The 14,747-nt window shown below is 42.5% G+C and overlaps 1 protein-coding gene across 2 annotated transcripts in view; it reads left to right on the plus strand.

Moving 5' to 3' along the window:
• Positions 1-14,747, plus strand: part of UNC5C (unc-5 netrin receptor C) — a 270,036-nt gene that overhangs the window by 228,761 nt on the left and 26,528 nt on the right. The window contains exons 8-10 of one of the 2 annotated variants that reach the window (XM_075708767.1): positions 9,458-9,514; positions 10,988-11,179; positions 12,442-12,786. In XM_075708767.1, coding sequence (XP_075564882.1) covers positions 9,458-9,514; positions 10,988-11,179; positions 12,442-12,786 — 594 coding nt within the window. The remainder of the gene's footprint in view (positions 1-9,457; positions 9,515-10,987; positions 11,180-12,441; positions 12,787-14,747) is intronic. The other variant, XM_075708768.1, reaches the window with a different exon arrangement.

Genomic DNA, 14,747 nt, shown 5'->3' on the forward strand with positions numbered 1-14,747 from the left:
GCTCTATTTCTAAATCTGTGTTCTACATAAAGGACTAACAAAAACATTGGCAGCACCCTTAAATGAAAACTCATGTTGGGGAAGGAAGTTTCTATAGTTTGGGAAATGAATGCTGAGCTGATCAACTGATTCTGGAGTCTCAGGGATTTTTGAGGTTACAAGCCAGAAAGCCAGAGAATACAAGTAACCTTGCCTGTGAGCTTATAGACCTGCCAAAGATTTTGATACGTGTCACTGAACATCCATGTGGATAACTCATGCTTTCCACAAGCCTTTTTCCTGGCAGTCCTAACAGTTTCAAGCCCCCTCCTAGATCCCCTCACAGCTATCCCTTCCTTCATCTTGTTTTTTGCCATATGTCCCCTCTCCTGTGCTGCCCCATGTCCTTGTTTCAGCTCTCCCTGTAACTTGTTTGCTCTTGTCCCACTACAATTGCAAAACAAAGCAAACCCCAGGAAGTCTATTCAACATTCAGTCATTGCAAACGTGGAATTTGCAAATACACAATCTAGCAAATTGCGATGCTAGACATGTGTTTACTTTTGCTGTCAAACATGCATAACAAACCCAATGTTAAGGTTCTGTGCTTCTAAGATGCTAAAGACTGGCATAAGATTTAGCCAAAAGGTCAAAGTCCTTAACTCTAAAAGATTGCATAATGTCAAAATTGCCTATTCTAATCCACATCAAATTTTAGCAACGAGTTATCCTACTCTTCCATCTTCCCACCCCCACGTAGATGACATGCATGTTTAAACTCAGGCAAGACCTTTCTAACAATGTTAACAAAATGTCAGGAATCTAATTTAAAATGAAAACATAGTTGCAATCTTAATTATAGAATATCATAAACTCCTGTTCAAGGACAGAACAAGAGAGACTCCCCATTTAACCTACCCGATCAGGAAAGATCTGAGATAATACCCAAGTAAATAATCAGTCACAAAACCTCAAGCTCCCTGTTTATTAGCCCACCCTGAACATGCCAATAATTAGTCCTTTAGAAGGAAAATAAATTACTGTGCATTATCTCCGGGATGCCTGATATCATATCTGACCTTCAGCATCATTACTGCAGACATGAAGGTCTTTCTTTAGAATAGCAAGTATAGGAAGAAGCTGGGCACACTCTGTCTGATAGTTTTTTGCAGCTCCAGGGACTTCATTTGTTGTTGTTGGTTTGTTTTTTTTTTAATTTTTAACCACCACAAATAAGGTATAAGATATCACATCTTCTTCTTTATGTGCTAGAGTTCCAGGGGAGAGAAACAATTAAAAGCAATTACAATTCAAAGATTTTTGTTAATATTTCTCCTGTGGTAAATCTGCATTAGCAACATGTTAAGTGAACATGAAGCCTTACTAAACAGTCAGAATACGGGGTTTACTCTAAGGTTGCTCTTGTACTGTTAAGTCTGCCCCCTTGTAGAAAAGGAAATACTGGAAGTTTGTGCAGTCGCAGTCTCTGGATGGTGGGACCTGCATGGAGCAATTTAAAACTGCAGGATGTCAAATATTAAGTCTCCTAAATTCCTTCTCCTAACGTGAGAATATGTGACTGCTTGTCCATCATAGGGACTAGATGGAAACCTATAGCATTACAATGCGTCTGAGTTAACACTTTAAAAGCTCTTGAAAGTCTCTTTTGAAAGTTTCTTTTGAAAGCTTTGAGCCTTTGCACACTGTATTGATCATCTAGAATTTCCTTTAAAAATAATGAAGAAATTCAGCAAGCTGGTGATAGCTGCAGGATTGCTGAGAACGAAATGATGAACTAGGTGAGGCAAAAGGAGGCATGAGGTGGAAACAGGACTAGTAATGCTAGGTCACTGCTACAGTTACAGCACTGCAAACACTGCAGGGGCATGTGTCTTTTTTTTCTTTGTCTCAAAAATGTGTCTTTGTAATGGAATTCAGAATTCAGAGTTGCTGGATGTCTCTTCTGAGGAGTGCAGAGTTTCACGAAATTTGAATTTGGGCTGCCTTTGTATTTAGAATGGCATTTTACAGGAAAAGGGAAGGAAGCTAAATTTCTAGAGCCTGGAATTTGGAAACAGCAAATTTTTTTTACCTATTGAGCTCCACTGAACTCAAAAATCAACAAAACCAAACCAAATTTAAAAAAAAAAAAGGTTCTTAATGTGATTTGACTCAGACTGTTCAGGGTAATTTCTGAGACTGAGACTGATTATAGAAAATTTCAGCCAAACCGAAAGATTTTAAAGAAAATTCTGAGCCACTGGAGCTGGGGAAAGAGGAAGATAACTGAATTAATGCTGAAAAAAAGCCTCATCATGGAAATTAAGAACAGAGCAATTGGGTGCATGTTGTTTGGGACTGGTATGGGAAAAATGACCAGCTTGCTGGCTTTGAGTTATTAAATACTGGAACTCATCTGACATGTATGTATCACAGAGAAACAAAGGGTTGTTCCAGTAAACTCTCATGTCACAATGTATGCAGCACATACCTGCTTTGAATCATCTAAGAACTGCTTCCTTCACATCGTAGGCATCTACATGTGAGAATTAGTCTCTGTTCATCTGTCCGTCGTAGCTCTGTGGTTCAGAGCCTGTTGCCAGCAAGAGCTTATTCCTACTTCAGTGTCGCTACACTGGATAAACCCATCAAAGCAGAGAAAGAAAGGCAGCTGTTGAATGAATGCCCTTTTCTTTTCTTATAGGCAATTTAAGGGCATTGACTTTGGAGCCAAAAGGGGGAAAAGTGCTGTTAGAATGTATTATGCTCAACCTGTTGAGTTCATTGCAACAGGATGTTATTGAGACGTGTCATGTGGCTAGGCTTTCAAAAGGGCCACGTAATTATGTGACCTTAGCTCTTTTTTGAAACTGCTACATAGAGGACAAAGTAAGGAGCATTTATAGATTAGAAGCAAGTGGTGCCAGATTAAAATACGATGCATTAAAGAAACAAGTAGTTATGGCGTGCTTTATGCAATCTTCACTTTATTAAATGAAAGTGCATGTCTCTAAGTCTCACTGACCTTGATACAGGCTCAAAATATGTATCATTAACTGTGACCTCAGCAGCTAATGGTATAAAGCAATTTCTTTGCAGGATAATTGTAAATATTTTTGTAAATATGACCCGAACTGTATAAGCCCTAGTAAATAAGTGCCCAGAAAGATCACCTTCAGCTACTCCAGCATTTTACCTAGTTACTTGATGGGAAGAGAGAAAGTAGCTGAGGAAAATACAAATGGAAAACTGGGAATTTTTCTTTCTCTCTTATGTGAATATTTTATTTTCTGCAAGCAACAGAGTAAAATATTTTCATAATCTGATCAGTTCACTCTAAAATTGATATCCATTAATACAAATTCAGCATGACTAGAATGCTAGCAAAATCTATTAACGGACCAAAAAGGGAAGCCAGTTACAAAGTTCCCTCTGCACGAAGCCATGACGTAGCGTTTTATACCACAGGGATAAAAGTTGTCTTCAAAATATGCCAGTTCACAGGCCAAGGCAGTATATTCCCAGGGCTTTCCAGGTAAAATCAAACCCAGGATTTCAGGGTGCCCATGGTCACGATACCGAGTTCCCAGTCTAAGCACCGTGTGTGTGTATATATGCCCATGAATATGCTGAGGGGTAGATTCTTCCCCAGCAGAAAAAAAAGAGAGCTCAGAAAAGTTATTTTGGTGACTATTTGGTGACACTCGTTTTCAATTTCAATCTCAAGGGAGTCAGTGCCGTAATCTCTGCACAATTATCTTTCATAGGTCTGAGGTTCTCCATTCCCAAATGCATCATTTTCTCCCAACTTGGCAGAAGGCTTATCTGCTCCTCCCAAGGCAAATTGCAGCAGATGAATTCATGCTGTAAAAAGGGTCAGCCTGTCTATTTGTCAAAGCTAACCTCCTAAGGCAGATGATCCCACGCATGCAGATACACTGAAGGCCATTCAGCCACAAACACCCGCCACTGAGTCTCCTGTGGTCTCTGGCACAAATGTGTTCCCAGAAGGTCAGAGCAAGGCATGTGGGACCAGAATGCTGAGGCTGGACTTCCAGCATTTGAGGATCATCTGCCTTCACTAACTGCACCAAACTAATTAAATGAGCTTCAAAATCTATTTAGTTAAATGGACACAATTCCCCAAATCAGTGCAAGTGCGATTGATGCTGAAATTCAGTTAAACTAAATTGATAAAAAGCCTGCTGAGGTCTTTTCTATATACCAACATTGGACTGGTTTATCTTTTCAGTACTATCTGACATATTCACCCTTCTTCAGTTTTCTCAGTGAGTTACACCATTATAAATGTGCTTAAATTGCTCTTTACACGCTTTATAGAAAGAGAATAGGCAATGCCTACGTAATGCAACTTTCTAATGATACATCTGCATTTGTACAAAGGATTTGTGCCAGTGTAATTACGTTAGTTAAAAAAAGCCCACCTTTAACACTTAATAGAAGCACTTCCATGGGCACAAAAAATGTATTTACAAGCCTGAAATGGAATATAAAGTAGAATGCATGGAGAAACATCAACTTAATTAAAGGCTTTTTAATGAATGCACTTACCGTGCAATTTCTGTATGTTAACCCAAGCCTCCCACTGATTCTCCAGGTACGACATAGGGTGAGGGACTTGTAAAATGAGGAAAAAAAATACCCATTTCTGGTAAGCCTCCGAGAGCCTCAAACAGAAGGGACTATGCAAGTATACAGTATGATTATTACTATTTTACACATCCAGCAGTAAGTTACACAACAAAACATCAAAAGTCCCTTTGAAAATGTACATTTCCCAACAAGCTGTAGGAAGAAGCTTAAATTACTTTTCTCAAAGCAAGGGGCTCACTGTGAAACCAGCTGCTCCAAGTGTGAGTCAGCAGCCACAGCAGCCTTCCCAGAGTCAAACCCACCAGCACCTTTCTAAATTCACCCTTGTTAAAAATTTTGATGATCCTGGTAGAAGTCCCTCAGGTATTTGCCAAGCAGTGCTGTTGATGCAAGGGGGGGGGGGGGGGGGGGAACAACACAAGAAAAAGATCTCTTCACTAGAGTTCCTTTGAAGAGAGGAGGGAAGTAATTTTTCATTATTTCAGTTACTAATCTTAGCAGGTTTGCATCATTATCTGATGAAAATGTCCTTTCTCTTTGTTTGAAGGTGTGGTCAGAGGGACCAGTGTGAAAGCCAGCTTTCTAAAGCAATACCTGTGCTCTTGTGCTGGGAGCATGGCAATAACCCTACCTCCGGCCTAGCCACCACCACTAGTGCATGGCTGCAAGCCTTCCCCTTATCGCTGCCACTGCAATGCCTGCTCCCTTTTGGAAGAGTACTTTCATGACAAAGGAGTGTTTAAAAGTAGTTTTATTCTAAAAAGTCCTGCCCAAATGGCAGAAGGTGCCTGCAGTTGCCACGTTTGAGTGATCTCCGACAAATGTGCTTAATTTGCAAGTGCGAATGGAGCTGGCGTTTGACCAGGGGATGGCTGGGGTTGCCAGCTTGCCTGGGATGCTGAAAGTCAACCCAAGGTAAGGTCTCTGCTAGCTTCAGCCAGGGAAGCCTGGCCACACACTGTGAGCAAACAGGGTTGTATGACCACCACAGCATAGCTTGTGTAGTGCCGTCACCTCAACAAGGGCTTTACATCCAACACGAGTGGCCACCTATCCATCTACAGCCATGTTGGTCAGCTGTGACTCTTGGCCCTCAGCAAAAAATTGGCATGCCCATGACTCAAACGCATGGCATCTCACTCAGCAGCCCTTAACCCTTCCACCTCAGCCATGCCTTCCTTCTATGTAAAAACCCCACGTTTTTCAGCCTGAGAATCTGTCCTCGCAGACACTTGTGCAAGCCAGGCTATGTTTGCATGGAAACAGTTGGCTGGAGTTGGGTTCTTGGTTCAGTTCACAGCACACAGAGCAGAATAAAATCAAGCTCACTTTACTAAGCACGTTGGTTTGCAAGGCTAATGGAAGCAGCAAGCAGTATCCTCGCCTCATCCTCTCGTTTTAATAGACGTGCCTTTGAATTACATACACAAAACATTTCTGTTGAAGAAATTGGCGTCACTCATGTAGCTGCAAGGATGCTCTCTGTAGTTATCAGTAAGATAATCTATGCAAACTTGTAAGATGCAAGTTGTGACAAACAGGGTCTGTGAAGAGGTTGTGATGAGGTAAATTTAGAGTATTTGAGGACCACACTTGTTTACTTTTCAGCAAAGACTTGAATTTGGATTTCCATTTTCCCGGGAGGAGAGAATACTTTCAATATATCACGGCTAATCCAGTCCTTTGTGCCTGTTGAGTGGCAGTTGCTAGATCGCTTCAGACGTAGCAGGGATGATGCGCAACCTTGAATGCAAAACTTGCCAGCTGAAATGCAACATAAGGAAAGAGGAATAGCCTTTCTGACTGTGCGGGTGAGCTCGAGCTCTGTGGGTGATGCAGAGCCGGGGGACTCATGCTGCCCCATGCTGGCTCCCCTGAGAACATGCTGGGGCATATGAATTGCAGAGAGACGTCCTCAGATTTCCCAGTGGATTTGAGTATGAGGCAAAAAGGCGTTCAGAGATGCAGCCAGCTTAAATTCCACCTTGTCCTTGTTCCTTGTATTTCTTGCTGGCTGGAGACCAAGACCTCTTGGTCTCCAGAGACATCTTGTCAAAGGAAATATTGGACATAAGGCTATAGCTGAAATTGAGGTTGACTAAATGTGGGCCTCAGCATTCATCTGGGGAGTAAGTGGGGAGTAACTAGGGTACTGTAAATTCATGCCCAGACTTGCCGAGTGCTCACTCAAGCCCTCAGAAGTTTCTCACTTGACTTTTTATGGCCAATACCTGGAGTACGCTAGTAGAAGTAGAAGGCAGTTATTATGAAAGATTGGGTATGCATGTTGAGAGTACACATAGGTGAACTTGCCTCAAAGAATCAAATAAATGAATGTAAGACCATAATATTTCTAAAAGCAATTGTAAGGCTAGAATCATTGCTGTGAAATAAAGTTTTAAATATATATTACAGGCAATATAGTCTGTCCCATGATGCCTCAGAAAAAGCACCATCACCAAAAAGCAGCTCTTCTTGCTCTGGTGTGGTGGGTTGAGCCTGGTTGGACACCAGGTGCCCACCAAAGCTGTTCTATCACTCACCCTCCTCAGCTGGACAGGGGAGAAAAAATACAGCAAAAGGCTCGTGGGTTGAGATAAGGGCAGGGAGAGGTCATTCACCAATTACTGTCACGAGCAAAACAGGCTCAACTTGGGGAAATTAGTTTAATTTATTACTAATCAAATCAGAGTAATGAGAAATAGAAACTAAATCTTAAAACACCTTCCCCCCACCCCTCCCTTCTTCCCAGGCTCAACTTTATTCCTGAATTGTCTACCTCCTCCCCTCCAGCGGCACAGGGGAATGGAGGTTGCAGTCAGTTCATCACACATTCTTTTCCTCACAGTCGTCCCCTGTTCTGGCATGGGGTCCCTCCCATGGGAGACAGTCCTCCATGAACTTCTCCAACATGGTCCTTCCCACAGGCTACAGTTCTTCTTCACCATGATCTGCTCCAGCGTGGGTCCCTTCCACGGGGTGCAGTCCTTCAGGAGCAGACTGCTCCAGCGCGGGTCCCCCATGGGGTCACAAGTCCTGCCAGCAAACCTGCTCCAGAATGGGCTCCTCTCTCTCTGTGGATCCACAGGTCCTGACAAGAACCTGCTCCAGCACGGGCTTCCCATGGGGTCACAGCCTCCTTTGGGCACATCCACCTGCTCTGGTGTGGGGTCCTGCACGGGCTGCAGGTGGATATCTGCTCCACCATGGACCTCCATGGGCTGCAGGGGCACAGCTGCCTCACCGTGGGCTTCACCATGGGCTGCGGGGGAATCTCTGCTCTGGCACCTGGAGCACCTCCTCCCCCTCCTTCTTCACCGACCTTGGTGTCTGCAGAGTCGTTCCTCTCACATATTCTCACTCCTTTCTCTGGCTGCTCTTGCTGTTGCACAGCAACTTTTTCCCCTTCTTAAATATGTTATCCCAGAGGGGCTACCACTGTCACTGATGGGCTCAGCCTTGGCCAGCGGTGGGTCCCTCTTGGAGCCGGCTGGCATTGGCTCTGTCGGACATGGGGGAAGCTTCTAGCAGCTTCTCACAGAAGCCACCCCTGTAGGGTGGGGGGGTATGTCTATACCTGCGACTGGGAAAGACTGTATCTTCATTAGCAAGCAGTGCAGCCAAGCAGGGAGAGCTATGTAAAGCACAACAGATGCCGAGCACTCAAACTCAGCCTTTCTGGGAGCTGGGGTTTATTAGTCCGGTCTGCCTGTAATGTGGTCCTGTGCATTAGGCACGTGCCAAGAGTGCATTTTCCAGTTTTGTTTCACCTGCAGGGAGTCCCTGGCTGTGTGAGCTCCTTACAGTGCGTCCAAGGGGAAGGGTTGAAATTCCCTTCAAAAGCACTGAAGGGAAGGTGATGGAGGAGAGGTACCTTCTGTCTTACACCAACTCTAATCCTGTCCCTGACAGCGGCTCCCCCGCTTACTTTGGGTTTGTGATTTACCTTTCCAGCAGGATGGGACTTGGAGCATTTCATTCGTTTCCCATATGGATGGAAAGTGGCTGGGAGGTGCTTAGTGAGTTCACAGGACTCGTGCTAACTAAGCAGCTCCAGCATGCCGTGCTGTAGGAGCTGCAGAAAGAAAAGACAAAGGAAATGATCTCTCTTATTTATCCGTTCCAAAATATAGCTGTAAATTGTGTTATGATTTTGTCAATATACAGTGCTTGCAAAGATTTCAAATAAATAATGTTATGACCCCGGGGGCCTTATTGATTTTGTAATAATTTTGAAGAGAAGCCACTCAGTTTCCCGTTTGCTGACAAATTCTTTGTTCCCTGAGGAATTCCTATTGAACATGTATTAAAGACAGGATAAGATAATTCCAGGGAAATACAGAGAGAGGGCTTTGTGCATGGACTCTGCTCAGCGAATGGGTATTTAACCTCTGACCAGTGACGACAGGTCTCCTTTAGCTCTATTAGATCAACAGCAAGCTACTATAATTAAATAAAAAAACTGTTTAGAGCCTCACCGAACATGTCCTGGGAATTAAAGCATATGGCAGGGATAGGGAAAAAAGACTTTCCATATGCTAATGACCCTTGATGTCTGAAATAAATTAGATCCATTAGAGTTTGTGCTCAATAAAAGAAAGACTTTAAGCACTCCAAAGTTAGTGACTCGAGACCGATTTTGGCTTAGAAATTCAATCTGCCTGTTTATTAATTCTTAGTAAGGCTCTGGAGGAGACAGGAGATGCAAAAATCATAATTCTGTGCTGTATGAGAATTTTAAAGTGCCATGAGTTTCTTTTCCTTCTTTTTTTTTTTAATTAAACCATTTTTCATGCTTCCCTTTTTTGTTCTCCTCATTAATTTGATTTTGTTCCCATTTTTGTTTAATTTCTTTCTTTTTAAGGTTTCATTTATCCTATTTCAACTGAGCAGAGAACCCAGAATGAATATGGATTTTCTTGTAAGTTTAATGTTTGATTTTACATTCCTGGATGCTAATTTGATGCTGTTCCTTGGGTCAAGCTTTACTGTTACACCAGCTCTGTGTGACTAGGCAAAGAGGGACCTATTCAGGCGGAGTAAGTGGCATGCTGCTTGCTTGACAGCAGTCGCAGTGCTTCACTGTCAGCAGGTTGACACAAAGATAACGGCCCTTATGCACAAGGAAAATGGGAGAAGATGCTGCCTCAGAGGCAGAAACTGTAGAGAAAGAGCCCACTTCTCATTAAAATTTCCTTAGGAAACAGAAGAAATGTGGTGGAGGGGTAACTTTTCTTTGAGCTGGAACTCTGAGATCTGCTTCCTGAACGGCTGAAGAAAAAAATGTGATGTTTCGAGGCTGGTACATTGAAGGTCTGATAGCGAGGAGCTTACAGAGATCGATCAGTCCCTTTCAACATCTGCCAGCTCTCACCTCTGCACTGGAGGGCAGCCTGGCTTAAATGACTGGAAGGCAGGGAGCAAAAAAATAAAATAAAAATTATTTCACATGTTTCAAACTGACAAAAATGGGGTACTAAACAAGTCTGATTTGTTTTTTTCACTTTCTTTTTTCATTACACTATCTCTAAAACTGGGATCCTTCACTGTATAGAAACACATCAAATTTTGGTCATATATTCAGACCTTTTGGAAAAAAATGTCTAGTGGATAATGATGCTAGAGATTAGCCTGGAATTAGTGCCGAAGATACGGTATAAGCAGCTAGTAGAAATATCATAGCCATTTTCTCACAAGACAGCTCTAATAAATCTGCGTTCCTTTTCGTAAATTACCACATTACTTCTTGTGCTCTCTTCGGCTTTTAGCCAAATACAGATGTGTTAATGCCAGTGATGAGAATTCAGTGTTTGATTCTCTGCTTTACTAGATTTTTTTTTTTTTAAAGGGAAATGGATGGAAAGAAAAATGTCTTGACACATTATAGTTCAAAAAAAGCAAACTTGAAAATATATCCTGATATTCTAGGAATTCCATAGAAAATGGACTTGGGGGGGGGTTGACTTTTTTTTTATATTAAAAAATAAAGCTTCTGAAGTTTAAAAATGCACATTTTTTTATTATCAGATGAACCACTAAATACTAACATAATGACACTATGTCACTAAGACATCCTATTTTATTTCATAGGGTGAATTTGCTTCATGAGACTGAGTCTATAACGTGTGTTATGCTTAGTAGTTCACAGCCTGGGTACTAGATAGATGAACAAGTAGATAGGGAAAGAGTTAGAACACAAGTTAGAGAGAAATCAAGGATAATTTTCCATCAAAAAGGCATAGAGCTGTTATATAGCTTTGGAAATTGATTTTAAATTAGCCTATAAAAAAAGGTAGTAAATATTTACAGGAAACGAGAATAATAAGAATGCGTTTTCTTGAAAGTTCCTGTGAGGAGCACATTTCTTCAAGGATCCTGGCCTCTCTCCCTCTAGCTGCTCCTGACTCAGATGATGTTGCTCTCTACGTCGGGATCGTCATAGCTGTGATCGTGTGCCTGGCTATTTCCGTGGTTGTGGCCCTGTTTGTCTATCGCAAGAACCACCGTGACTTTGAGTCAGATATTATCGACTCCTCGGCGCTAAATGGGGGATTTCAGCCTGTTAACATCAAGGCTGCAAGGCAAGGTTAGTTGTCATTTCACTCCATGTTGACCGACTCAGGGAGATGCTATAAGGTTATGGTCTCTTGGGCTGCATGAATGATATTCGCTGGATGCTTGTTGGCACTTCATAAAAGGGAGAAAGATGATACCCATTTGTTTCTGATGGTCAAGTGCTCAAAACCCACGTTGGCGTTTTTCAGACGTGCTCAAGAGCATAAAGCAGAGGAATTTAACATCTAAAGAGAGAGAGTGAATGCGAGAGTGAAACACAGAGACATTTATGGAAATACAGGTCCGGCTCAAATTTAAATCAAAGGCAAAGCTCTGACAGAAACAACGGAGGCAGGATTCATCACAGGAGTGATATTACAGTACAGTAATTCTATCACATCTTCCTCCCCTTTGTTTCACTAATAGCCTTTTTTACTGTGCACTGTCTCCACAGACATAAATAGTAGTTTAAGAAGTACTGTACTTTCAGTAGACAATGTAGAAGAAGTTGTGGTAGAACATCATTTAATAATGAGCATTTTTATCACTGGTACATAACAGCTTGATTATTTCCAGACTTCGCTGGCCAGAAAAAAACACTCTGAAGCTAGTGCAGGCTTTTTCAAGACCCATATTTAGGCTGTACAGTTCCTCTTTTTTCCCAATATGTATGCAAAAAGAACAAATCAAAATAAGAGTTAAGATGACAGGAGAGTTGTCATGTGGAAGATTAGCAGAAGTGTCATTTTCTTTGCTGGGGATACTTTTAAAACAAATCTCAAAAAAGTGTGATGCAGGTACTAATCCCCCAGTGTGGGGAGTTGTGGACACAATGACTTCATAGGTTTGTTCTGTCTTTTATATCAGGAGTGCTATCATTAGGCCAATTAGATAAATTGGTTAATGATACTCACTTATCATTTAGGGAGGGGGTATTAGTTAATAAAACTAGATCTCCTGAGTATGGAAAACATCTTGCCCTGAAGCTAAGCATGTCATACTGGAAATCTGAGTGCAGCCTGGAAGAATAATCCCAGTGAAAAATCCTTAGAGCAGAATCGTGTTGTAATTTTGTATGAGAATTAGATTCCGTAGCAGCTGGGGCAATACAATCCCTGGGAGTCTGCTGGAGAGACACATGGAAAAGGAAACCAAGGTCAGTCTGCAAGGACTTTGCGTATCTTAACCTTTGGTGTGAAATGCAAAATGCAGAATGCAAACCTGAATTGTTCCCAGAAGAAAGTCATCAGAATAGAGAAGTAATACGGTTCTTCCTTCTCACCTCCAATGCAGACCTCCTGGCAGTACCACCAGACCTCACTTCTGCTGCAGCCATGTACAGGGGTCCTGTTTACGCCTTGCATGATGTCTCTGACAAGATCCCGATGACCAATTCTCCGATCCTGGACCCACTGCCCAACCTGAAAATCAAGGTTTATAACACCTCTGGCGCAGTCACTCCCCAGGATGACCTCTCTGACTTCTCCTCCAAGCTGTCCCCACAGATTACACAGTCTCTGCTGGAGAATGAGACCCTGAACATGAAAAACCAGAGCCTTGCTCGGCAAACAGACCCATCGTGCACTGCATTTGGGACCTTCAACTCTTTAGGAGGTCACCTAGTAATTCCCAATTCAGGTAAGTGCTAGCCATGTTGGCTTAAAGGCTCAGTTTTGTGTTTTTAAGTGGAGTTAGCTTGCTTTTATGCAGGAAAAAGCAGGGTCACTCCTGGGATTCTGCGATTCCTTTGTTCAGAACAAACATGTTTTTTTCCTCCCATTCACGTCTACCAAGGTACTTCAAGTATTCTTTTCCTGAAGTCCTGGCCACCTTTTTAACAGAATATTGCAGGGCTCTTAGCCACTTTCTGAGACATGCAAGGCTTCAGAGCTTCTCTGTGTGAAGTGAGATTCAGCATCCTTGACCTTTTCCTTTCATGCAGCTCTAGAAAAGGGACTCCAAGCCTGAAAGCCTCAATCTTGTCATCACACATAAAAAGGACAAATTAATTAAAAAACAAATCGGTTGTTCCACTTCCAATTCATTGCAGACTGTGTAGTATTGAAGTAGGACAGCAGAATACTAATTTTTGGAAGGCTTTTTTCCTGCACACATTACATACCCAAGGAAAATAAGGCCCAAGAGTGTCTTTTCTATATTTCTCTCCTTGTTATCCATATTGTTGACTTGTTTTAAAACTAGGAAAGAGCAGTGAGTACCTTCTGATGTAATTGCAAAGCGCTGCTCAGTCTTTCTCATACAGTACAAGGCCAAGCTTCTGGACTCCCTTCAAGCCACCCAGGCACTGGGAGGCAGTTTCAGAGCATCCAGGGAGCTCCTGGGCAGCCTTGGGAGGGCTCGGCTCTCACAGACACATTTTTTAGGAGAGCCATACTACTGTTTGGTTCTTACATGAAGTGTTGACATGCAAAGGAAGTTCAGAACCTAGATGTTCCCATGCGTTTGGCATGCTAATGAAGGGCAACATTAACATCTGAAGCGGGGTCGAATCAAATGCATAAAACGCTGGATGTGGGGGATATGCAGGCTATACAGTGTAACTGTAAAAAAAAAAAAACCAAAACTGTCCGGTTTCTCTGGAGCTCTGAGTCCAGGTAGGACCACAGTACATGTGAGACCACAACTCCCTGATGAGATAACTCAAGGTCTCACAGCTTTTCTGCCTTCCTCTTTACATCTGGTGGTCAGCTCTTGGCCATTTTACAGCACAGTGCCTCAGGGGACCAAGGAGATGGTACCTACCGTTGTCTCTTGCTCCTTTGCTGGATCTTTTCTTGTTTGTTGGTTATGGAGAAAGCAAAACGCCTAGGTGGCCCAGGACCCTAGGTGGTTTAGTCCTTCCAGGACGCAGCCCTGCACTGCCCAGGAAGCAGCCAAAAGTGGTTGGTGAACAGTAGCCCTCCTCTCTTGAGCTACCATGGAACAGGGAGCAAAAATAGCTATTGAATTTAAGAGCCTGAGTGAAAGCTGAACCACTTAAAGAAATCTGGTGCTGACGGCTGAGCGAGGTTGAAAATTCATGCTATACAATCCTGGATTTCACATTTCTCCGAGTAGCAGCTGAAGGTGGATATTAATACTCAGGTTTCTTATGCCATGGTGGTTGCACGTTGTCAGCAAAGTCTGTTAGTCACATTTAATTCACATATATTAATATCAATTTGTAAAGAAAAAAAATGGTTATTTATTGCTGTAATCCCTTCAAAGTGATTAAAATAAGTTTTGTAAAATATATCAATCTGTCTACTGCTACCATGTATGCCTCTGTGCTGCTTCTAGATGTATGTATATCATCCTAGTGATATGATCAAAGCCCTTCATTTACACTGTGCCTGCCCTGTTACAGCTGAGAACATGCACAGGTGAGGCTGTAACAGGCCTGTAAAGAAACAAGTGTCAGAAGGCATTTGTGGAAAATGCTTGCCTAGCTAATCCCTCCACTTCAAAGCCAGGTATAGGACTGAGCCTGGGTACGCCAACACATGGGAGGGCACCAGTGTAACCAAACCATGTATGCTGAAGAGGAGAGACAGTGCTGTGCAAAGTTTCTATCAAAGCCCTCTTGGGCATATGGATAT

The sequence above is a fragment of the Pelecanus crispus genome, chromosome 4 (assembly GCF_030463565.1).
Source record: "Pelecanus crispus isolate bPelCri1 chromosome 4, bPelCri1.pri, whole genome shotgun sequence".
NCBI classification, from domain to species: Eukaryota; Metazoa; Chordata; class Aves; order Pelecaniformes; family Pelecanidae; genus Pelecanus; species Pelecanus crispus.